This window comes from Tursiops truncatus, chromosome 12 (genome assembly GCF_011762595.2).
Source record: "Tursiops truncatus isolate mTurTru1 chromosome 12, mTurTru1.mat.Y, whole genome shotgun sequence".
Taxonomy (NCBI): Eukaryota; Metazoa; Chordata; class Mammalia; order Artiodactyla; family Delphinidae; genus Tursiops; species Tursiops truncatus.
The window spans coordinates 41,376,158-41,399,300 of record NC_047045.1 but is presented as its reverse complement, the minus strand read 5'-3'; the positions used below and the strand labels follow the sequence as shown (position 1 = coordinate 41,399,300).

Here is a 23,143-nt window from a genome sequence, read left to right as displayed (position 1 = left end):
CCAAAAGAAGGGCAACCAAAAAAGTTAAGCCTGTAAGAATGGTGTAAGCTTGTAAGAATGGTGCAAGAAAAGCTCAAATAGAATAAATTATTTAAACTTCAGAAAATGCCACTAAGTATAAGAAGAGTTCATATCTCTAGGGATGAACTAAATTACCTTCCAGAGTAAGAACAGAGCTGGCAGATGTGATCACACAATATTAAGTATTAGTAACCGTTAAGAAACCATGGAGAACAATAATGTCAGCTTTTCAAAAAAGGAGAGAAAAAGTGGTTTAAAATTGGTAAATTTAACATCAATCTCAGACAATAACTATATATTGTATATTGGATTTTAAGAAGGTGGCTTGTGAACACACAAAAAGTAATGTAGTCATTAGATAAAACATTAGGAATGAGCAGAGTTCACTAAGAACCAATCACCTTTAAAACAACCTTACAAGGTTTTTTTTGTTTTTTTTAAAATGGAAAAGGGAGGAATGAAATTGGTGGAGATTAAGAAAGCAAGTTATACGGGGTTATAGTGTGAAAAGCCTTGTATATCAGACTAAGAAAAACTAATAGAGGTTTTTGAATTGGAAGTGGATGATGTATAATAATCTCGAAAATTTAACTTTTCAATTTTCTAAATTTAATTTAATAATGCCAATAATGACAGGAGACGGGTGCAAGCATTAAACAGGTTGCTACCAAAGTTACTATACCATCAAAAAGTAATAATGATCTATAGAGTATAGCATCCTTTTAACTCTCTCCTGCTTCTAGTGGGGAATAAACAAAATAATGAAAAGGAGAAAAAGAGATCAAAGAGAAAAAGCTGTATATCTAGAGTGAAGTTGCAAACTGCCACGACCAATGGCAACTCTTAGAATGCCTACCTGAGCTATCCTGCAGATATGTATTAAAATACTTACCAATAAGAAGGCTTTTTAGCCTTCTGTAGTCTTCTGTTACATCAAAATCATCACCTGCAAATATTAACATGGGTTTTGTTCCCTCCGGACATTTACTATTCTAGGAAATAAAAAAAGTAATTACATAATTATCAAGTCTAAATTGTTTATATGCTGATTTTAAAGCAGTCAATATTTATATATAGCAGGGGTCCCCAATCCCTGGACTGGCATCAGTCCTCGACCTGTTAGGAACCGGGCCGCACAGCAAGAGGTGAGTGGCAGGCGAGCGAGTGAAGCTTCATCTGCTGCTCCCCATCGCGCATTACTGCCTGAACCATTCCCCATCCCCCCATCCATCTGTGGAAAACTTGTCTTCCATGAAACTGGTCCCAGATGCCAAAAAGGTTGGGGACCGCTGATATACAGTGACTCATTTTCACATTTTCTTAACTGTCCTAAAACTATGTCTATGAATGCTGATTTTATTTATTTATTTAGTTTGGCCACACGGTACAGCATGCAGAATCTTAGTTCCCCAACCAGATATTGAACCCGTGCCCCCTGCAGTGGAAGCGTGGAGCCTTAACCACTGGACCACCAAGGATGTCCCTATGAACACTGATTTTAGACTTAAAACCAGAGTGGGGATTTTTTAATTTACAGATTTTTATACTAAAAAATGATTTTTCATTCCACTCCCTCTTAGTGCCAAATTAGTAAGTGATTAAAGAATGATGTAAGCTACTTTTTATCACTTTCTATGCAAAGAATAAAATAAAAAGCTAAACCTGCGGCAAAACAAACACAGCCCTCTAACAGCCAATATCTCAGAGTCAAAATAAATTTAATTTCTTTGAATTATTTGTAACAATGTGCCTTTCCTACTATGTCACACCAGCAGTATTTTTAAATGAAAGCTAAACTGAACTACCAACTAAACATTAACATGGGAAGCAATATAATGTTATACAAGCTACAGAAAATATGGGCAATCCTCACTCAGCAGGATCGAAGCTCTACTCTAAAAGATATTTTGTCTCACTCTGGATTTTCTTTTCTTTCTTTTTTTTTGGCTGCACCACACAGCTTGTGGGATCTTAGCTTCCACACCAGGGAATGAACCCGAGCCCTCGACAGTGAAAGTGTGGAGTCCTAACACGGGACCGCCAGGGAACTCCCTAGTTCTGGATTTTCTATACCAAAAAGAATGTGAATTTTTGTTTTACCAAAGTGAAAGAAAAAATCAAATAGAAAAAATTCTTTAACTGAAGGGTTAATTTATGGAGGAAGAAGAATCGGTCTGAGCTTCCCACTGATTCTAATATCTCTGCTCTGACACTAATCAAGGATTATCCAAGTGGAGGGGGTAGGGGGAGACAGGACAACAAACAAACAAACATCCTCTGCCCTTGGACCAGAGGTCACGTGTTGCTTCGCTGTTCACCATGACCACTCTTGTTGACATTCTCTGCTTCCAACACGAACCTGAACTGTTTAAACTTAGGAGATGGGCCTAAAATCTGTCTGTCTGATTGTGGGCCTGAATAGACCTTCCAGACCCAATGACTCTTCTGTGTTCCACCTGTGCCCAGCTAACCTTTAATTTTAAATCATCTCATTTCTTAGGCTTATTTTATGCAGAATAACCATCCCTAGAATTTTGGCCATCTTAGAAAACAGGCTTCTAGAATAATCACTCTATTTCCTGGTAGAGTCTAATCACCTGTTGCTTAAGAGTTAATAGAGGGATGAGGCTTGGCAATAAAAGTGGGCAAGTAAGAGAAGAAATACCTGGTAAAGATGTCTTAAAAACGAGGAGGTAGAAATAAAGAAGAAATAAATATGGAAGGAAAGTACAACAAAACATGCAACTCCAGAACAAACTAAAAATACGAGGTTGTAGCCAAATAACGGGGTCAAAGTGAAGGGGACTGGCTAATAGTCTATGTAGGAATTGCCAATGTAAGCACATTCTCATCAATTAATGAATTTTATAGTTATGGATATGCTCCATGAGTGAAAATTTAGTACTCAATTTTTTATTTTTATTTTTTTCCCCACACCAAAACAGTACTTTATTTTGTAAATTTTGACCCATTATTACTCCAATGTTATGGTTTTTTCAGCTGTCAAGTGTACAAGGTGAAGAAAAAATTTAGTTAGATGGGGGTTGCACCTGGAAAATAAATTTCTTAAACTCCATATACACGTTTCAAAACTGCTGGGTCCCAAGTCCATCTATGAACCCCCGGGCTGCCAGTATCATGTGCAGCATACTAAAGCTACACTATCTGAATAGCTTATTAATTCTGCATAAATCAGGTCCATCAATGTGTCAACCTGTAACAGACTACACACTTTTAACTGAACATGGCAAAATATTCACTCTCTAGAACTCTACATCATCATTTGATGTCAAACAATGAAGCAAATCCCAACAGTATATACAAAAAACAGCTTTGCATTTACAAAAGATTGCTCCCATACTGATTAATCCAGGCAGCTAACTCATTGGTTTATGCAACTTTATTGAAGAAAAATAAATCAATTACTAGCAGAGCTATTAGTTGATCACTCATCCATTGACAACTTGCATCATTTATTCAGTGCTATATTAAACAGTGTACTGGAAGATAGATTAACTAATAGCTCCAAGCCTCCTAATAATTTAAATGAAAATTACAAAATGTTTTGAGACCCTATTTTGGAATACAAAGGGTGTTTGACTTCCAATTTCCATTCTCTGTAAAACAGGTCATTCCTTTGTTGACATGCATAAAATACATCACATTTTCTGTCCTGCTGATGCTATAAATTCAATACCAATTTTCCAGCCACGTCAGTTACGAGCATAAAGTATATCACGTAACCTCAAATCTCTAACAGTGGAAGGCTTACACATGAATGGATGCTGCTAGAATAATGCTGCTTCCTTTGATGTGATAACTCAGCATCCACCTCCCTCCTCCTCAGATGATTCTTCAGCGTGTTAGAGCAGTGAGGAATGGTTTTAGTCTCATAACCAAGTTAGAGTGAAGACACTGGCCACATAATACACATGCTCCATTTTTTAAAAAATTCTGAATCTTGGGCAACTGTTCTCTTGTAACTACTTTACAGTTTCTAAAAGCAGTTATTGTCCAAAGCTGGAAGGACTTAAGTCTTCTCAGATGAGCATGTGAATGAATGGAGGGAGGTAAACAAAAAATAAAATTAAAGAAGATGAGTTCTGATAGGGGAGCAGCCGGGTAAGAAAATCAAAAAAGGAACAGTAATTTAAAGTTTATTCCAGCTATAATGCAGGTTATTCTGACTTTAAGGTAGCATCACATGGCATACTTCTGAGTCTATTCCCAAGATATTCTGTTGTACTTATCTCTGTTTCATAGATCCGTGCAATCTCTGGCACTAGAGGGTCACGTGGGTTTGGATCACATAGCAGTGAACAAATGGATAAAAGAACTTTAGAAATAGTTAAAGCAGGAGAACACTGTGATCTTAGAATATCGAGACAAATGCTGCCATTACTGTTAATATTTGGATGACAAATTCTTGTTGTAAATGCAACCTTAGGTGGTTTGAAGGGGTAGTCTGTAGGAAAATGAACTGTCAAAAGGAATACACTGCCTTGATATGGGCTGTCATTAGGTCCCATAATTGTGGCTTGCCAATGAAACATATCATCCCCAACTGGACCTGCAAAACACTGTGCTGGAGGGTCACGGGCCAAATCACTAAGTTCCTTATTAATCCGTTTCAGCACCATCATCTGTGCTTTTCACCTGGCTCCTCACTATTTCGGTGTGTGCTCAAAGTTCCGGCCAAAACTCTTGATGATCCCGGCGGCTGGGAAGGACTGTCTCTTGGTCTCACACCAGCTCTGCCATACACAGGTGCAGAGGGACCAGGGCCTCCCTCAAGCTGCAGCCTCGGCCTCCGCCCTGCGCGGCAGCTGGTGCCTCCCTGGCCCTACGGCGCTCACGCGCACGACACAGCCACGAGATCTAGTACTCAATTTAAATGGTTCTTGTTAAGAATACACCTGCCAAACGATACTGATTTTGTGGTTCAGTTTAGAAGCTGCACAGTGACGGGGTATTTCTTTGCTTTGGAAGGGAAGTGGAAAGAGCAGAGGGATTGGCATGCAGGCATCAGCCACTGCTCACACCCACTAACTGGTAACCATGCTAACAGCAGTAGTACTGCTCATCTCCAGGGATTCACACACAGCCCCAAAGACAACCTGTAATAAACTGTAATAAAATGATGGCATCCATAATAAAGTATCACAGTTTATACAGTTTTCAAAATACCTTTCAATATATTAAATTCATTGATAAGCATTTTCACATATATTATCTCGTTTGATGTTGTTATACCTGTTTAATACTTGATTGCAATTGTGGGTCAGGCAAGTAACTGAATGTCAGGTCACAAATGCTATCTAACTGACCAAGAAAGGCCTCAAACCCAAGTGTTCTGCCTCCAAATCCAATCTCACTGTTCTGCCCTGTACCTGAGGAAGGTGGTATAGCTAACCAAGTAGGGATCTGGTAAGAGCCTTTTTTCAAACACACAGGAAACCTAGAAGGCATGTCCTCTTCTTAGGGGAGGCTGGGAAAAGGAGTGATTATATATTTGCTATAATTCTTTCAACTATACAAAGACCCACAGACTGAGAACAATTATGTAACTTTCCATTACAAACTTCAATATCCTTTCTTTCAAAGCCCTTCAGTCCTAATCTTCGTTATACCATTTACTGTATGTATGACTCCAGGTCACCAGTGGAATTCCCCTGGGCCTCAGTCACCAAATCTATGTAATAGGGAAAATAATTTCAGCCTTAGAGGGTAGCTAAGAGATCTTAAGTGAAATAATGTATTTGATGGACTAGATTAAGCCAGGAGCAGAGGTCTGAGGGAGCAGAAGCCCAATTTCGATCCAGGAACTGCATTAGGACAGTTTTCTTGCCTTTCTGTTTCATAATTCCATTCAAACAAAGGAGATACAAAGATGCAAGTCCTCAAGGGGAAAAGTGAGCTAGCAATTTGGTTCCCAGCAGCCAAAATACTGTAGGATCAGCCAAAGCTTCCTAGGTTTAAAACAGGGCTCACTTGGAAAACTGTGGGGACTTCCCTGGTGGCGCAATGGTTAAGAATCCGCCTGCCAATTCACGGGATATGGGTTCGAGCCCTGGTCCGGGAGGATCCCACATGCCATGGAGCAACTAAGCCCGTGCACCGCAACTACTGAGCCTGTGCTCTAGATCCTGCGAGCCACAACTACTGAGCCCACATGCCACAACTACTGAAGCTCGCGCACCTAGAGCTCATGCTCCACAACAAGAGAAGCCACCGCAATGAGAAGCCGCGCACTGCAATGAAGAGCAGAACCCCTGCTCACTGCAATTAGAGAAAGCCTGTGCACAGCAATGAAGACCCAACACGGCCATAAATAAATAAATAAATAAATAAATACAATTAAGACGGAAGGAAGGAGGAAAGAAAGAAAGGAAGGAAGGAAGGAAGGGGAAGGAAGGAAGAAAAAGAAGAAAGAAAGAAGAAAGGAAAGAAAGGAAAGAAAGAAAGAAAGAAAGAGAAAGAAAGAAAGAAAGAGAGAGAGAAAGAAAGAAAGAAAGAAAGAAAATTGTGGTATTTCTGAGGTTACATAAAATGGGTGCTGTGATAATTCAGAGGGAGAGGAGAGCATCTCAACTATGGGGCCTAGACAAGAAGTTAGTAATGACTCTAAGTCTAACTGCCTACATATGTGTTATATGCTGTAAACATCTCTCTCTTTTTAAAGGTAAAATGAAATTGTGCTTTTTAGTTTAGAGCACACTAGAATAAAACCAAAGTTCTTTCTTATTTAAGTCTGTATCTTTACTCTTCACCACAAGATGTCACTATTGCCCAAGAGCAACGTTATAAAATGCTTATTTTTATGATCAGTATCTTACCTTAATATCTTTAAGGGAGACAAACTTCTCGATACCTACTTCAATCATATCCAGCACATGGTAGTCATACATACGACCTAGAAGGAAAATACATTTTCTTTTAACCATTTATTTTTTCCCAAACAGCTGCCTTATATTCACCTACTTATCTGCGTGTTCAAAATGTCCTAATAGCTGCCTCTTTTCTTTCTCCTTAAACCTCCCAAACATGTCTCTTCTTTCTTAAATTTTCAACTCTACCTAGAATGTACTGTTGCAACTTTGGACCTGGAAAGGATCTTAAAAGATCACTTAGCCAAACTCCCTTACTTTACAGAAGAGTAAATAAAGGCCCACAGAGGGTAAAGGGCTTTACCTAAGCCAGTGAGCATGTCAGCCCAAGCCTCAATACACAATACAGGGCAAGGGTTTATTTTCAAATGTATTCATTATACAGGTATTTATTAGGGAAGGGTTAATTTGTGTGTGTGAGTATGCTACTTCTCTTTTTCTAACTCTAATACTGATTTAGGATATATGTTTTATATTTGAAAAACTTCCACAACTTGAGGCAGGGTGATATTTACATGTCCCTTCTTTACCTGAAGACTGGTAGGTAAAAATAAATTTTATTCACACTCACAAGGAAAATAAAAAACTAGTTCAGTGCTAACTGGCTACTCCTGAATCCTCAATACCATCAATTAATCTGAGTCACAGAACTGACTCTATAAAATAAAAGTATTAAAAAGTAAATGATATTTACCTATTACTAGATTATTTGGCCGCTTCTTATTATGGGAGCCAAACATGAATAAAGAACAATCTGACTTCTTTGAAAAAAATTCCTGTAAAACCAAAGAAATCTCCTTCAATCAATGCATAAATGTAAGAACCTTAAGAATTGTACCTCTTTGAAATAAAAGGTATCCAAATTGTAAAGGAAGAGGTAAAACTGTCATTATATGCAGATGACACAATACTATATATAGAAAACCCTAAAGATTCCACACAAAAACTACTAGAACTGATCAACATAAATAAAACAAAAAGACAACCTACGGACTTCGAGAAAATATTTGCAAACAATGAGACTGACAAGGGCTTAATTTCCAAAACAGACAAACAGCTCATACAAGTCAATAACAAAAAAACCAACCTGAAAAAAAAAAAAAAAAAAAAACCAACCTGATCAAACAATGGGCAGAAGACCTAAATAGACATTTCTCCAAAGAAGATATACAAATGGCCAAGAGGCACATGAGAAGATGCTCAACATCACTAACTATTAGAGAAACGCAAATTAAAACTACAATGAGATACCACCTCACATCAGTCAGAATGGCCATCATTAAAAAGTCTACAAGTAACAAATGCTGGAGAGGGTGTGGAGAAAAGGGAACCCTCCTACTTACACTGTTGGTGGGAATCTAAGTGCAGCCACTATGGAAAACAGTATGGAGTTTCCTTAAAAAATAAAAATAGGGTTGCCATATGAACCAGCAATCCCACTCCTGGGCATATACCCAGACAAAACTATAATTCAAATGCACCCCAATGTTCACTGCAGCCCTGTTTACAATAGCCAAGACATGGAAGCAACTTAAAGGTCCATCAACAGATGAATGAATAAAAAAGATGTGAGGGCTCCCCTGGTGGCGCAGTGGTTGAGAGTCCACCTGCCAATGCAGGGGACACAGGTTCGTGCCCCGGTCTGGGAAGATCTCACATGCTGTGGAGCGGCTGGGCCCGTGAGCCATGGCCGCTAAGCCTGCGCATCCAGAGCCTGTGCTCCGCAGTGGGAGAGGCCACAACAGTGAGAGGCCCAAGTACCGCAAAAAAAAAAAAAAAAAAAATTGACTTCTATTACAGATTTGAGAGGGATGGAAACACAATTATGGGGTTTCAATCCTGGACAGCTCCTTTTACACTAGTGCCTATACTTTATATCCTACATACTTTGATTCAGTTTATTGAGATTCCCAATCTTAGCACAAAAATTAGAGTGAATGTGTTCTTGTCTAGTTCTAGCATAGTTGGAAAAGCTTCCTAAATTAATGACAAAAATGTTAAAGAACATTCGAAGCAACCACGGTCCTCAACTTTTCTTTATTGAGTGCAAGACCCCCTGAGGTATGGGCCCCTCGTTTGGTTATCATTCATTCCAGTGCTTAAGCAGAAGCAAATAGGAACAAACAACTACCTACTTGCCTATCCACTCCCTATGTAGAGGATACAGAGTCAGAAAGTCCAAGAATTCTGGCTTTGCCAATTGTTATGGGATCTGGTCAGCCTTTCTGAGAATTACTTTTATCATGTGTAAATCAAAGACAATAACACTTCCTGACAAAATCTGCAAGGGCCACGTGACACGTCATATGGGAAAGCAACTTACACTGTGTCTGGCACAAAGCATGTGTTCAGAAATGTTTTTTAAATGTCCAAATCAATGAAAATCCTTTCTTAAAAAAAATTTTTTTTACATTCTCATGTTAACAGCCCAAAGCTTTCCATAAACTACCTTTCACATATATATAGTACTCATCTGTCATCCTTCTCCATAAAGTCCGCTTTTTCTTAAAATTCTACAGCAAGAGTAGACAAATTATCTTCAAAAGACTAGATAGTATATATTTTAGACTTTTTATATGGTGTAAAAAAAAAAAAAACTTTAAAAATGTAAAAACCATTCTTAGCTTGTGGTCCTCACAGAAACAGGGATTTAGCCCACAGGAGGTATATTTGCTAACTCTTGTACTAAGCACAGTTCCAAGATTACAGCGTAAGAAATGTGCTATTGGGGGATGGGCAGTCAGAGGAGGAATTCAACCAAATTTCCAACATGATCACTGTTTCCACAGTCATTTTGAGCTCTAGTGGTCTGAGATTTATTACAGCCAATGAAATATCTCCTGTCTCTGGAAGTGGGAGATCAAAGAGAGGAAATGCCACAATTTTAAGTATAAGAAAAGTTGTCATATTGACACTGGATTGAAAAAAAAGTACAGAATGCTACAGATTCTACAACATAACACTTCTACAAAGTGGTCACTCAACTGAAAGCACCATGGTGTCACAAAACAAAATCAGCCCTGGATAAGTCACGTGTGGAAGAGAGAGATTTCTGGGTTAGACCCTCCATTTTTACTTTCATGATCTCTTCAAAAATGACGGTGAAAAACCCAAGACTATGATAAAAGCAATTTTATTAAAAAAAATGTTTATTTTGACAATATTTTCTTAATATAATTTTCACTGCAGTTAGTTGCCAAATTAGGATAAGATGCTCAATTTCAGTTTTCTAATTAGTTATTGAGATTCTTTTCAAACATTTTTTCTTTTAAATTCACTAACTAAAAGAACAAGCAATGGCGGTCCTGTCAAGAGAACATAATCACGTTCTGATTTTTTTTAAGTCAACTTAAATAGTTTAATCCACGTATTCCCTTAAGATTTTCTTTAGTAAGAAACTAATATCATCACATACTCAGAGTCCACTCATCATTCTCCATTTATTATATACCACCTGTTATCTTCTGATTTCATTCACTAGACTTTTTCATTTAGTTTTGATTGCTAATACACTCAAACGGGAATTTGATTAACTCTAGTAAAGCAACTGACAATTGTTAGTAATCATTTGGGTAGTGTTTCCTGTTCTAAAAACACTCAAAAAAAGAAAAGTAAAATTTTTTTAAATCAAACTTGCTCTATAAAAAGATCCATAACAAGCTTCCTTTTGACAATCCATTAATTATGCACTTAAAATGTAATTCAATTTTTAAAAATTCTATCAATATACTTGCAAGCAGTGAATACGTAACATTCAGTGAAATGTAAGCTCTATAGTCATCTTTTTGAAAGTATAAAAGTCTTATTTCCCCTGCATTCTGCATTAAAATTCCCTCACATAGGATGATTTCTAATTCAAAATCATAAATTAGGAGTACTATTAAATTAAATGAATTAGTTTGAATAATCACTTATATGCCTTCTTAAATCAGAAAGATTCTACTTACCAATGATGTCTGATCCTCAAACGGTCTTGTAATATTTTTCCTAATATTAAAAAAAGTTACCCTAATTTTAATAATCTTAATAATTCATCCATAGCAATAAATATTAAGATAATTTTATATTCAGATGATCAAAAAAAAGAAGCTAGAAGAATATTTATTCATTCAAATATTTATTTAGTGCCTATTATGTGCCAGGCACTGTTCTAGGAGCTAGGGATACCATAATACCATGTCAAACAAGATCCTTGCTTTCACGGAGCTTACATTTTAGAGGAAAAATGAACAATTTCAAAAAGTAATATCTGTTGTGACAAAAATAAAACAGGGCACTGTGTTAGTGTGAAGAATGGAAAATGATTATTTGAGCTGAGACCTGATAAATGAGGAGTTAGCCATGGAAAAGTTTTGAGGTTAAGAGTATTCCAGGAAAAGGAAACAGAATAAGAAAAGATTCCGAGATGGAAACAAGCTTAGACTATTCAAGAAACAGACGACAAATGTCACTGGAGCTTAGTGAACAAAGGGTAAACGGTGGGGTATGAGGTCAAAGATGTAGACTCGGCCCAGAATATGTAGGGCCTTGTTGGTCAAGGTAAGGAACGTAAGTTATTAAAAGAGTAACAGGAAGCACTGGGGGGTTTTAGGCAAGACAGTGATATGATTGGATTCAAGTGTTCTTTTTTTTTTTTTTAATTTACTTATTTTATTTATTTATTTTTGGCTGCGTTGGGTCTTCGTTGCTTTTCCCGGGCTTTCTCTAGTTGCGGTGAGCGGGGGCTACTCTTCGTTGCAGTGCGTGGGCTTCTCATTGTGGTGGCTTTTCTTGTTGCAGAGCACGGGCTCTAGGTGTGCAGGCTTCAGTAGCTCTGGAGCGTGGGCTCAGTAGTTGTGGCTCACGGGCTCCAGAATGCAGGCTCAGTAGCTGTGGCATATGGGCCCAGCTGCTCTGTGGCATGTGGGATCCTCCCGGACCAGGGCTCAAACCCATGTCCCCTGCATTGGCAGGCGTATTCTTAACCACGGTGCCACCAGGGAAGCCCCAAATGTTCTTTTTTTTTTTTTTTTTTTGCGGTACACGGGCCTCTCACTGTTGTGGCCTCTCCCACTGTGGAGCACAGGCTCCGGACGCCCAGGCTCAGTGGCCATGGCTCACGGGCCCAGCCGCTCTGCGGCATGTGGGATCTTCCCAGACCGGGGCACGAACCTGTGTCCCCTGCATCAGCAGGCGGACTCTCAACAACTGCGCCACCAGGGAAGCCCCAAATGTTCTTTTTAAAGGACTGCTCTGTCTGCTATATAAGGATGGAATGTACCACAGCAAGAGTGAAGGGGTTAGTAAGGAGCTATCACAGTAATCCAGGAGAGAAAGAAAAAAATGGTGGGTTGGACCAGGAATAGTAGTAGTGGAGATGGAGAAACAGTGGGTAGAGAAACGCAGAATGCTATCTTTCATGCAAAAGGGAGAAAAATAAGATTATGTATTTTTATTTGCTTAAATATGCATAAAGAAATTCTGTTAAGACATATAAGAAACTAATGATAGTGGCTGTTCTGGGAAGAGTGTGTGTTTATATTTTCACTGTATATTTTTGGATTTTTAGTCATGTAAGTAAAGTATAAAACAGTTCATAATTTTTATGAATTTAAAGAGAAATAAAATCATATACACATGATCTCAATTTTGTTCAAAGATATATAGATATAAAACTGCATGAGGAGAAAATACACATAGTGCTTATCTATGGGTGATTATTTACTCTTATCCCAACTATCTAAGATAAATATATATTACTTTTTAATCAATAAAAAACAAAAAATGTATTTAAAAAAATGATGCAACACAAACAAATCAGGAAAAATTACTGCAGCATTTATGATTAACAGCTAACGGCAATTCACAAATAGGCAAATATGACCTGTTGGAAACATAGGGAAAATGCAAGTTTAAACAAAATGTCATTTTCACTTCTTAATTTTAAAAAACAAACCAAAAGTAGGTAGTGACCCATGAAACTCGTACATTTTACTCTGCCAAACTTCTCAAAAAGCACTACTGTTAATATGCTAGATTGGGCATGAAGCTATACCCAGTAATCTCACGTCTAGAAATCTCATGTAGGAACCAATACAAAAGAAGAACTCATTTGTGAAAAAATGGCCATTTTAGCATTATTTATAAGAACAACAACAACAAAAAAGAAAATCAAAATTTCCTCAAGTTAAGGAACAGTTAAGTAAATTTTAGTATAACCATTTAATACGCATTATACTAGCATTAAAAATAATATATAAAGGACACCTATCAGTAGAAAAATGCTTACAAGACAAATGAAAAAGGCACTAAAGAATTGTCAGAGTAATGAAACTGTTTCTGTACCATGACTGCAGTGGCAGACACAACTCAATGTATTTGTCAAAACCCATGAAAGTATACACCACAAACAGTAAATTTTACATACATAAATTAAAAAAACCACCAGGGGGCTTCCCTGGTGGCGCAGTGGTTGAGAGTCCGCCTGCAGATGCAGGGGACGCGGGTTCGTGCCCTGGTCCGGGAGGATCCTGCGTGCCACGGAGCGGCTGGGCCCGTGAGCCATGGCTACTGGGCCTGCGTGTCCGGAGCCTGTGCTCCGCAACGAGAGAGGCCGCAGCGGTGGGAGGCGCATGTACCGCAAAAAAAAAAAAAAAAAAAAAACCAGGAAGTGATAGAAAACCCAAAATAGAATACAGACTGTAATAAATGACCTTAACTATAGTATAAATGAATAACACAATCACACTGAAGGGGCAAAAATAACCTAACCTGACTTACACTGGAAAACAATATTTTTACTGCATGTTGTGAGGTTAAAGACAAAAAGAACTGCACATAAATTCCATACTCTAGTTAGTAAAATTGTTTCTTATAAGGTTAGAAATTCTGAAACTACTAGAATTACACAAATAAGTAAATATAACAAAAGCAAGGTTTCATACTGTCAGAAGATAGAAGATACAAAGAAGAAAAGGAGAAAGGCTGGAATGAAGTCTCTGGTATTCGACTGGAATTGGAAGCACTAGTATGCACTCATGAATTTTTAGGAAGTATCAGTATCAACTCAGGGTTTTTTAATATATAAATAAATATAAACAAATATAGACATGCATACATGCATAGGTTAATGTACATAATATTTATTTTCAAACTCTGTCTGCTGAGAGGACCTAGAGACAATGACACTCCAGTAGCAACTGAGCATAGATCTGTTTCTAAATTATCAGTCTCCAATATATGGAATCAGGGCTGATTCCAAGGCCGTGGCAATGAAAACTACAAGATGAACCCAGAGCATCTTGTGGTGCCAGAAAGGAAGTGCTCAAACACAGGGGGCACTTTGAAAAGCCAACCTGACAGAGATCCCAATGGCCAAATGGAGAACAATTTATGCAACAAAATAAATCATGACAGGACTTCCCGGGTGGCACAGTGGTTAAGAATCTGCCTGCCAATGCAGGGGACAAGGGTTGGAGCCCTGGTACGGGAAGATCCCACATGCCGCGGAGCAACTAAGCCCATGTGCCACAACTACTGAGCGTGCGTGCCACAACTACTGAAGCCCATGAGCCTAGAGCCCCTGCTCCGCAACAAAGACAAGCACCGCAATGAGAAGCCCGCGCACCGCAACAAAGGGTAGCCCCTGCTCGCCACAACTAGTGAAAGCCCGCGCGCAGCAACGAAGACCAAACACAGCCAAAAATTAAATAAATAAATCATGACAGCACTGGATTACAACCCCAAAGAACATAATAAATATCTGTAAGTCCACACTGACATAAATAAGTAATTAAATGGAGGAAAAGGGACAGATTCTCCTTACAGAATTCCAATTAATAAACGCAGAGGGAATGAGAGAAATCGAAAACCACTACTAGAACACCACAGTAATCACTGTTGTGGACAAGATCCACTGATGAATGCTAAAATGAATACACAAAAGTTTGAGGAGAAATAGGATTATTTGCATAGTCTCTAAGTATCTCCTCTAAAAGTTTGTTAATTACAAAGGGGAAAATAGAAACTTTACAGTGGAGAAACCCAGCAGACACCACTTTAACCAAGGTTAACAACAACAGTAATAAGACATCATGTACTCCCTGGTATGATTTATTGAAAAAGGCACATCACTTTTGTGGTACTCCTGCCCATAATGCATAATCTCAATCCACTCACGAGAAACTTAAGACAAGTGCAAACTGAAGGATATTTTACAAAATAACTGACGAACACTCATCAGAAGTTTCAAGGTCATCAAAGACAAGGAAAGATTGAGGAACTGTAACAAACTGGAGGAGACTAAGGAGACACGACAACTGAACACAATGTGGGATCCTGGAAGAGAAAAAGGATATTAATGAAAAAACTGGGGCTTCCCTGGTGGCGCAGTGGTTAAGAATCCATCTGCCAATGCAGGGTACATGGGTTTGAGCCCTGGTCCGGAAAGATCCCACATGCCACGGAGCAACTAAGCCCATGCGCCACAACTACTGAGCCTGTGCTCTAGAGCCCGTGAGCCACAACTACTGAGCCTGCATGCCGCAACTACTGAAACCCACGCGCCTAGAGCCCGTGCTCCACAATGAGAGAAGCCACCGTAATGAGAAGCCCACGCACTGCAACGAAGGGTAGCCCCTGCTCACTGCAACTAGAGAAAGCCTGTGCGCAGCAACAAAGACCCAACACAGACAAAAATAAATAAATAAAATAAATTTATAAAAAAAGAAAAAGGAAAAACTGGTGCAAACCAAATCAAGCCTATGATTTAATTAACATTACTGTACCAATGTCCATTTCTTACTTTTGATAACTGTATTATGGTTATGGAAGTTATAACATTAAGAGATGCTGGGAGAGGGTATATGGGAACGCTACTATTTTTGTAACTTTTCTGTAAGTCTATTACTATTTAAAAATAATACATAATGCTATGATTACAACTCTGTAAGGATATTCAGTACAAATGAAAACACAGACAGGAAACAAACAAATTTTAAATACTCATAGCAGGACTTCCTTGGTGGTTCAGCAGTTAAGACTCCGTGCTCCCAATGCAGGGGGTCAGGGTTCGATCCCTAGTCAGGGAACTAGATCCCGCACGCCGCAACCAAAGACCCAGCGCAGCCAAACAAATAAATATTTTAAAATAAATAAATTAAATAAAAATACTCATAGCTATGTATGTAAGGAACTGTAGTATTTTTTAACCAAAATATTTTTCTAAATCTCCCATAAAGTGGTTGGTTGTTACTTTTATAATGAAACAATATAATTTAATAAGTGAAATAAAAGAAATCATGACTTACTTTTTATACAGAACTCCATATGGTTTCTTCAGTGCATACTGTAAAACATAATTTATAGCTTTCAAAACAAAGCACATTCTGAAAAGCAGAGATAAAAATCAAGCATGATAACAGTCATTATACAAGATTATCCTGGTCCCTGAATCCTATTCTGCTATCTTCTGCATGGCTCCCTTTTGATCACTTATAACATGCAACACGAGCTTAGTATTCTTAGCTGGGACTTTCCTAATTAAAAATTTCTATGCCCTTTCAATATTCTATCCAATTTAAATGATTCCCTTCATTTCCTTAAATTCTAGCTTCATCTAGCCCACTCTCCTTTAGCCATCCCCAATTCTGCAGTTCCCCAAATGCATCATGCTCATTCACATGCCCTTTTGCACAAGCTTTTTCCTCAGCCTTGGAAGCCCTTCTCTTCCGCTTCCTTTTCTCCTTCTTGTTCCAACTCCTCCTTCAAAATGATGCTTAAGTGTCATCTCTAGGAAGCCCATCCTGTGTGTGGCAACCCCCGTGGGATTTTAACTCAGCCTCCCATCCTATCCTGTGTGTACCTCCAGCACAGCACTTCATTCACAATGCTGTTAACTTTTACTTGTCTGTCTTCCTCACTAAGCTCACTGAAGGGAAAGACTATGTCTTACGTAACTATTAATCCCTAGCACCTAGCACAGTAGTTGGTATTGTTGAAAGAATAGATAGTAATATGCAGTTACCTCGTTTTACAAATTAGATATGTTCCTGAAATGTGAGTAAATCAAATGCTAGTAATTGAAATCAGGTGAAATTTACTAAGGGAACTAGCTGCTGTAAGGAAAACCAGTAGTCAGGGCCTTGGTGAGACATTAGCTTTTCTCTAAGGCTAGCATTTCTTAAAGCAAGCCAAACTTATCTATGTATTTCTCAGGCAGTCCAAGTAGTATGCTAAAAATTTCCTAAAATGATTTCAACACCATTTAAAAAGTAAGTATATATATACGTACCACATCTCTAAGTACTTGTGTCACTGTTGAACTTGCATTGCCCCCTTTAATCAGCATAGCATTTTTAATATTTTCACTGAGTTTCGGTTCTCTTTTCTCAAGGAATCTCTTGGCTCTTTTTGTTTTGGGCTTTCTATTCGGAAAAATCACAATTCATAACAACTTAAAACATGTTCCTCATATTCCAAAACCATGACTTATGTGCAAATTCTTAAAAATCAACAGAGACATTACATGACATTTATCAGTTAGGATTCCACCACTAAACAAAATCTCACTTTTTAGGGGAATATTAGTAAAAGATATTCAGCTCTTACTGTTAAGTAAGTGTTAATTTTATTAGATATGGTCTTTAAAAAGATTCCCATTTTTATATTCCCAGCATTCTTTTATTACTGTTTTCTAAACCTTTTATTTAAAAAAAGAGATAGAACTTCCCTGGTGGCACAGTGGTTAAGAATCTGCCTGCCAATGCAGGGGACACGGGTAAGAGCCCTGGTCCGGGAAGATCCCACATGCCGCGGAGCAACTAAGCCCGTGCGCCACAACTCCTGAGCATGCGTTCTAGAGCCCACGAGCCACAACTACTGAGCCCGCGTGCCACAACTACTGAAGCCTGCACACCTAGAGCCTGTGCTCTGCAACTAAGAGAAGCCACTGCAACGAGAAGCCCGCGCACTGCAACGAAGAGCAGCCCCCGCTCGCCACAACTAGAGAAAGCCTGCACGCAGCAACGAAGACCCAATGCAGCCAAAAAATTAAAAAATAAATACAAAAGGCATTAAAAAAAAAAAACTAACCTAGACCAATCACTCTGCAAGATATGAAGGGAAAACAAATCCATTATTCTGATTGTATGATGTTACAGCAGGAGTAGAATGTTTTTATACACTCTGTTCACCTCTGCTTACACTACAGTGAGAATCTTGATTTTCCAACAGTTCTCTGCCATCTACTGAAATAATTCCTCTTCTCTTAAATAACTATGACCCTCCCTCCTTCCAGTCCCACGGACACTTTGTGAAGTAAAAGCAAAACAGAATATGCACAAACTTACTTTACCATGCAGACTTTAAAAATTCACCAGATAAAATGTCAAGCACATTTAAAGCTTCTCATCATTTACTGGTTGATAAAGATACACAGTACTTTTTAAGTCAAACCAGGAGAGATTTAGTGTGTCTCTAACCCAATAAAAGTGCTATATGTTCTATATTCCATGTGCTTTATTACTTCTGACTAACCAGCAACTAATGCAAATAACACCTTGTACGTTTTATTAGCTGTTTGTCCCACAATGAGACAGTAAACTAGTCTTACTCATTTTTGCGGTCCCCGCACCTGCAGAGGAATATTCAGCACATGTGCAAAACTCGCTGATTTAATGACCAAAAGAATAATTTGTCCTTTTGATTACATGTTAACCCAGGTAAAACGCAAGAAACCCATAACAAATAACAGCAGAACTATTTATGAGATCGATAAACATTTTCTGGACTAATATAAAGCAGACATTACCCAAGGATAACTCAGAAAAGTGTACAAGTTTGGGAAAAAGAAAAAAAGCTAATGAGCATCTCTACGTGCTGCCGCAAAGCCTTTACATATATTCTCGCAAATATTCCTCACAGTTCTATGAAGTACGACTATTATGAACGCTATTTTACAGAGTAAACTGAGACTTAGGGGGACTAAATGTCCCAGTCGCATAGCTTTACGTGGACGGGCCCGGACTGTCACCTAAATCTGTCACATTCCCAGGCCTGTGCTCAGAGCACCTCACTCAGGTGTTCTGTGCCCAGAACACCTCTCTCACCTTCCTCTCACTTCTGCGGAAGCCGAGACACTTCTTATTGTCTAGGATAAAAGCGGCCAACGCCTCGGTGCCACCTCCACGCCGCGGCTCCCACACACGGCCTTCCCTGCTCTCCGTCTCCCCGCAGGCCGTCCCAACAGACGGAAACCCAAACCAGTGGATACATCCGCACGGAGTCGCAACGGGTGTGAAGAAGGAGCGTGGGCGGCCAGGAGAAACGGGAGGCAGAGGCGTTACTCCTCCGTCCCGCTACAGAGGCCCTTCTCCCCAACGTTACCCGGGGAAAGAACCCACTGCACTTACACAACTCGATCCAAAGCGTCCATGCTACCGCAGCGCCCACCTGGCGCACGCACGTGTACCACAGGGTTACAGAAGATACGGCAGCGCAACGACCGAGGAGGAACCGGAACTTGGGCGTGACGTCACTTCCTGGCACCGCCGCCGACGTGGAGGCTTGGAGGCGCTGGGGGCCGTTTGGGATGAAATAGCGCTCTGTTTCCTTGGTTACCGGTGTTTGTCTTGGCTCTTTTCCGGAAATCAACAGGCTCCTCTTGGAGGTTGATGTACACACCTGTGTGTGATAGACCAGGGTTCTCGGCCTTCCCCAATCAATAGAAATTGGTAAGAGGCCAGCCAAGAAATTCAGACAAGGCTTTTGGGGGGCTTCTGTGGCTGCAGGAAGGAGCAAAACCAAGTAACAGGTTCCCTTGCTAGTTCCCGAAGGTAGGGGGTGGGGCGCAGGTGAGCTGGTTCCTTATATGGGGTGAGGGTAGGGTGTGTCCAGGGGTGGGCTGGAGGGGTAGCTTAGGTGGTTTGCTCATGCATTTGGTGGTGTTGGTTGCAGGGGGCATGCGCAGTAGCCTGCTTTTACTCCCTTTGCACCCAGCTCTGCAGAAGTGGCAATGGGGTTTTTCTGATCTTTTTGTTTCTTGCCCATAATTTGCCCCAACTGTGCATGCACATATTTTTAGTCTCTTATAGTTTTTTTGTATTTTGTTACTCCAGGAGACGTTTGTCCAGGTGCAAGCATTGCAGCTCTGCAGGAAATGGTCCCAGGTCCCAGCCTGTCTCATGTGTATACCTGGACTCAGATATTCAGGGACCAGGTGTTATTCATCTGGGAATCCTCCAGGATGCTAGAAAGGTTGGTGGCATGGTAGGTATTCATAGTCACTAAAATTATCAATGTGAAATATGCACTGTTGACAAAACTATGAGATCAGTGAGGCAGAGTTTATAAACAGAGTTTATAACTGCCACAGTGCCTGGCACATAAAATGTATGCAGAAAATAACACTTCTGATTGTTATTTTCCCCCCAATGTTTAAGTTGTCGTATACGTCACATGCCATAAATTACCCCGTAAAGTGTACAATTTCTTGGTTTTTAGTATATTCACAAAGATGTACATCCATCACCACTAATTCCAAAACATTTTTATCACCCTCTCATAACCCAGTAGCACTCTCCACTTTCCACCCTTGTCAACCCCTGGCAACCACTAACCTATGTCTCCGTAGATTTGACTATTGAGAACATACCATATTAATGGATTCATACAATATGTGGCCTTTTGCATCTGGCTTATTTCACTTACTATGTTCATAAGTGTCCATGTTTAAGGTTCATATGTGTTGTAACATGTATCAGTACTTCTTTCTTAGTACATTAATTTCTTTACTTAGGACTGAATAATAGTCCATTCTATGGATATACCATGTTTGTTTATCCATTCAAAAATTTATGAACATTTGTGTTTCCACTTTTATACTATTATGCATTATGCTGCTTTGAACATTTATGTACAAGTTTTTGTGTAGACTTTTGTTTTCAGTTCTCTAGGAGTAGAACTGCATGTGGTAATTCTATGTTTGACATTTTGAGGAACTGCCAAAGTATTTTCTGTCTGCACCATTTTACATTTTCATTAGCAATGTAAGAGGGTTTGGAATTGGTTTTTCTATTGGTGCTGTAACAAATTACCACAAATTTACTGTCATAACACAAATGTATTATGTTAGTGTTCTAGAAGCCCGAAGCCTAAAATTAGTTTTACACGTCTAAAATTAAGTTGTCACTAGGGGTACATTCCCCCAGAAGCTCCAGGGAGACTGTTTCTTTGCCTTTCCAGTTTATAGAAGCCGTTTGCATTCCTCAGTATTCCTCCATCTTCAAAAGGCATCACTTGAACTTCTGTTTCTACTGCCACAACTTCTTTTTCTCTCTGACACTTCTGAATCCCTCTTATAAAACCCGTGTGATTACATGTGGCACAACTGGATAATCCACAATAATAACCCCCATCGCAAGATCCTTAACGTAATCATATAGCAAATTCCCTTTGGCCAAATAAGGTAACGTATTCACAGATCCCTGAGTTTAGGCATGGGCATCTTTTGGGGAGAGCATTATTCTATTAATCACAGGTTCCAACTTCTGCATTCCTCTCCAAAATTTGCTATTGTCCATCTTTTTTCATTAAGCCATCCTAGGTGTAAAGTAGTATCTCATTGTAGTTTTCACTTGCATTTCACTGATGACAAACGATTTTGAGCATTTTTTCCATGGGCTGATTGGCCATTTGTATACCTTTCTTCAGGAAAATGTCTATTCGAATCTTTGCTCATTTTTAAATTGGGTTGTCTTTTTATTGTTGGGTTGTAATAGTTTCCAATATATTCTACATACAAGTCCCTTATCTGATATATAATTTGAAATATTTTCTCCAATTGAATAGGCTTTTTCATTTTCTAGATAGTGTCCTCTGAAGCGAAAACCTTTTCAATTTTTTTTTTTTTTTTTTTTTTTTTTTTTGTACGCGGGCCTCTCGCTGTTGTGGCCTCTCCCGTTGCGGAGCACAGGCTCCGGACGCGCAGGTTCAGCGGCCACGGCTCACGGGCCCAGCCGTTCCGCGGCATGTGGGATCTTCCCGGACCGGGGCACGAACCCGTGTACCCTGCATCGGCAGGCGGACTCTCAACCACTGCGCCACCAGGGAAGCCCAAACTTTTCAATTTTGATGAAGTCCAATGTATCCAATTTTTTTTCGTTGCTTGCAATTTTTGTGTTATATCTAAGAGGACATTTCCTAATCCAACATAATAAACGATTTGTTTTTTTTTTTTTTTTTGGCTGTATTGGGTCTTCGTTGCTGAGCACAGGCTTCCTCTAGTTGCAGCGAGCAGAGGCTACTCTTCGTTGCGGTGCGTGGGCTTCTCATTGCAGTGGCTTCTCTTCCTGGGGAGCACAGGCTCTAGGCATGTGGGCTTCCATAGTTGCAGCCCGCAGACCTTAGAGCGTGCAGGCTTCAGTAATTGTGGCACATGGGCTTAGTAGTTGTGGCTCACAGGCTCTAGAGCGCAGGCTCAGTTGCTGTGGCACACAGGCTTAGTTGCTCTGCAACATGTGGGATCTTCCCAGACCAGGGACTGAACCCATGTCTCCTGTCTTCAGAGTTTTATCATTTTAAGCTCTTACATTTATTTAGACCTTTGGTCCATTTTGAATAAATCTATATATACATATAGTAGAGATGGGGGGGGTCCCGCTTCATTCTTTTGCATATGGATATTCAGTTGTCCCAGGACCATTTATTGAAAAGACTATGTTTGCTCCATTGTATTGCCTTTGCTCCTTGATCTAAGATCAGTTTACTATATGTATGTCTATTTCTGGGCTCTCTATTCTCTTCCATTGGCCTATTTGTCTATTCTTTCAGCAGTTCCCACTGTCTCTATTACTGTAGTTTTACAGTAAGTCGTGAAGTCCTCCTACTGTTCTTCAATATTGTATTGACTATTCTGGGTCTTTCCCTCTCCATATAAACTTTAGAGTTGGTTTGACAATATCCATAAAAACCTTGCTGTGATTTTATTTCAGATTGCATTGAAACTATAGATCAAGCTGGGAAGAACTAACATCTAGATAATATGGCCACTTTCATATACATGAGGAAAGCTGTGCACACTGCTAACCTGAATAAATTCTGGGATTCTGTTACAAAGAAATAAAGGAAGACCAGATGCTGGCTCAAGTAATTAGCAGTCTCTCCACATAGAGACTTCATACCATTTGGTAGAAAAAAATAAGCTTTTGATTAAACAAAAGCTGACACTAAAGTCATATAAAAATTGGGAGGATACACAC

General features: G+C 39.4%; 1 protein-coding gene and 1 pseudogene across 3 annotated transcripts in view; both read right to left on the bottom strand.

Annotated features, from left to right (window-relative positions):
• The window catches only part of RPF2 (ribosome production factor 2 homolog), a 35,667-nt gene extending 16,220 nt beyond the window's left edge, over nucleotides 1–19,447 (bottom strand). Inside the window, exons 1-7 of one of the 3 annotated variants that reach the window (XM_073789515.1) lie at nucleotides 19,298–19,447; nucleotides 17,179–17,311; nucleotides 16,196–16,233; nucleotides 10,856–10,916; nucleotides 7,603–7,684; nucleotides 6,858–6,934; nucleotides 914–1,013 (exon numbers count right to left, since the gene is read on the bottom strand). In XM_073789515.1, the coding sequence (XP_073645616.1) occupies nucleotides 914–1,013; nucleotides 6,858–6,934; nucleotides 7,603–7,684; nucleotides 10,856–10,916; nucleotides 16,196–16,233; nucleotides 17,179–17,311; nucleotides 19,298–19,320 (514 nt within the window). In that variant the 5' untranslated portion in view covers nucleotides 19,321–19,447. Of the gene's footprint in view, nucleotides 1–913; nucleotides 1,014–6,857; nucleotides 6,935–7,602; nucleotides 7,685–10,855; nucleotides 10,917–16,195; nucleotides 16,234–17,178; nucleotides 17,312–18,994; nucleotides 19,239–19,297 lie in introns of those variants that run through there. The other 2 variants (XM_033867631.2, XM_073789516.1) reach the window with 2 other exon arrangements.
• On the bottom strand, nucleotides 4,163–4,711 carry LOC141276010 (ubiquitin-conjugating enzyme E2 D3 pseudogene; annotated as a pseudogene).
• Nucleotides 19,448–23,143: the final 3,696 nt, after the last annotated feature.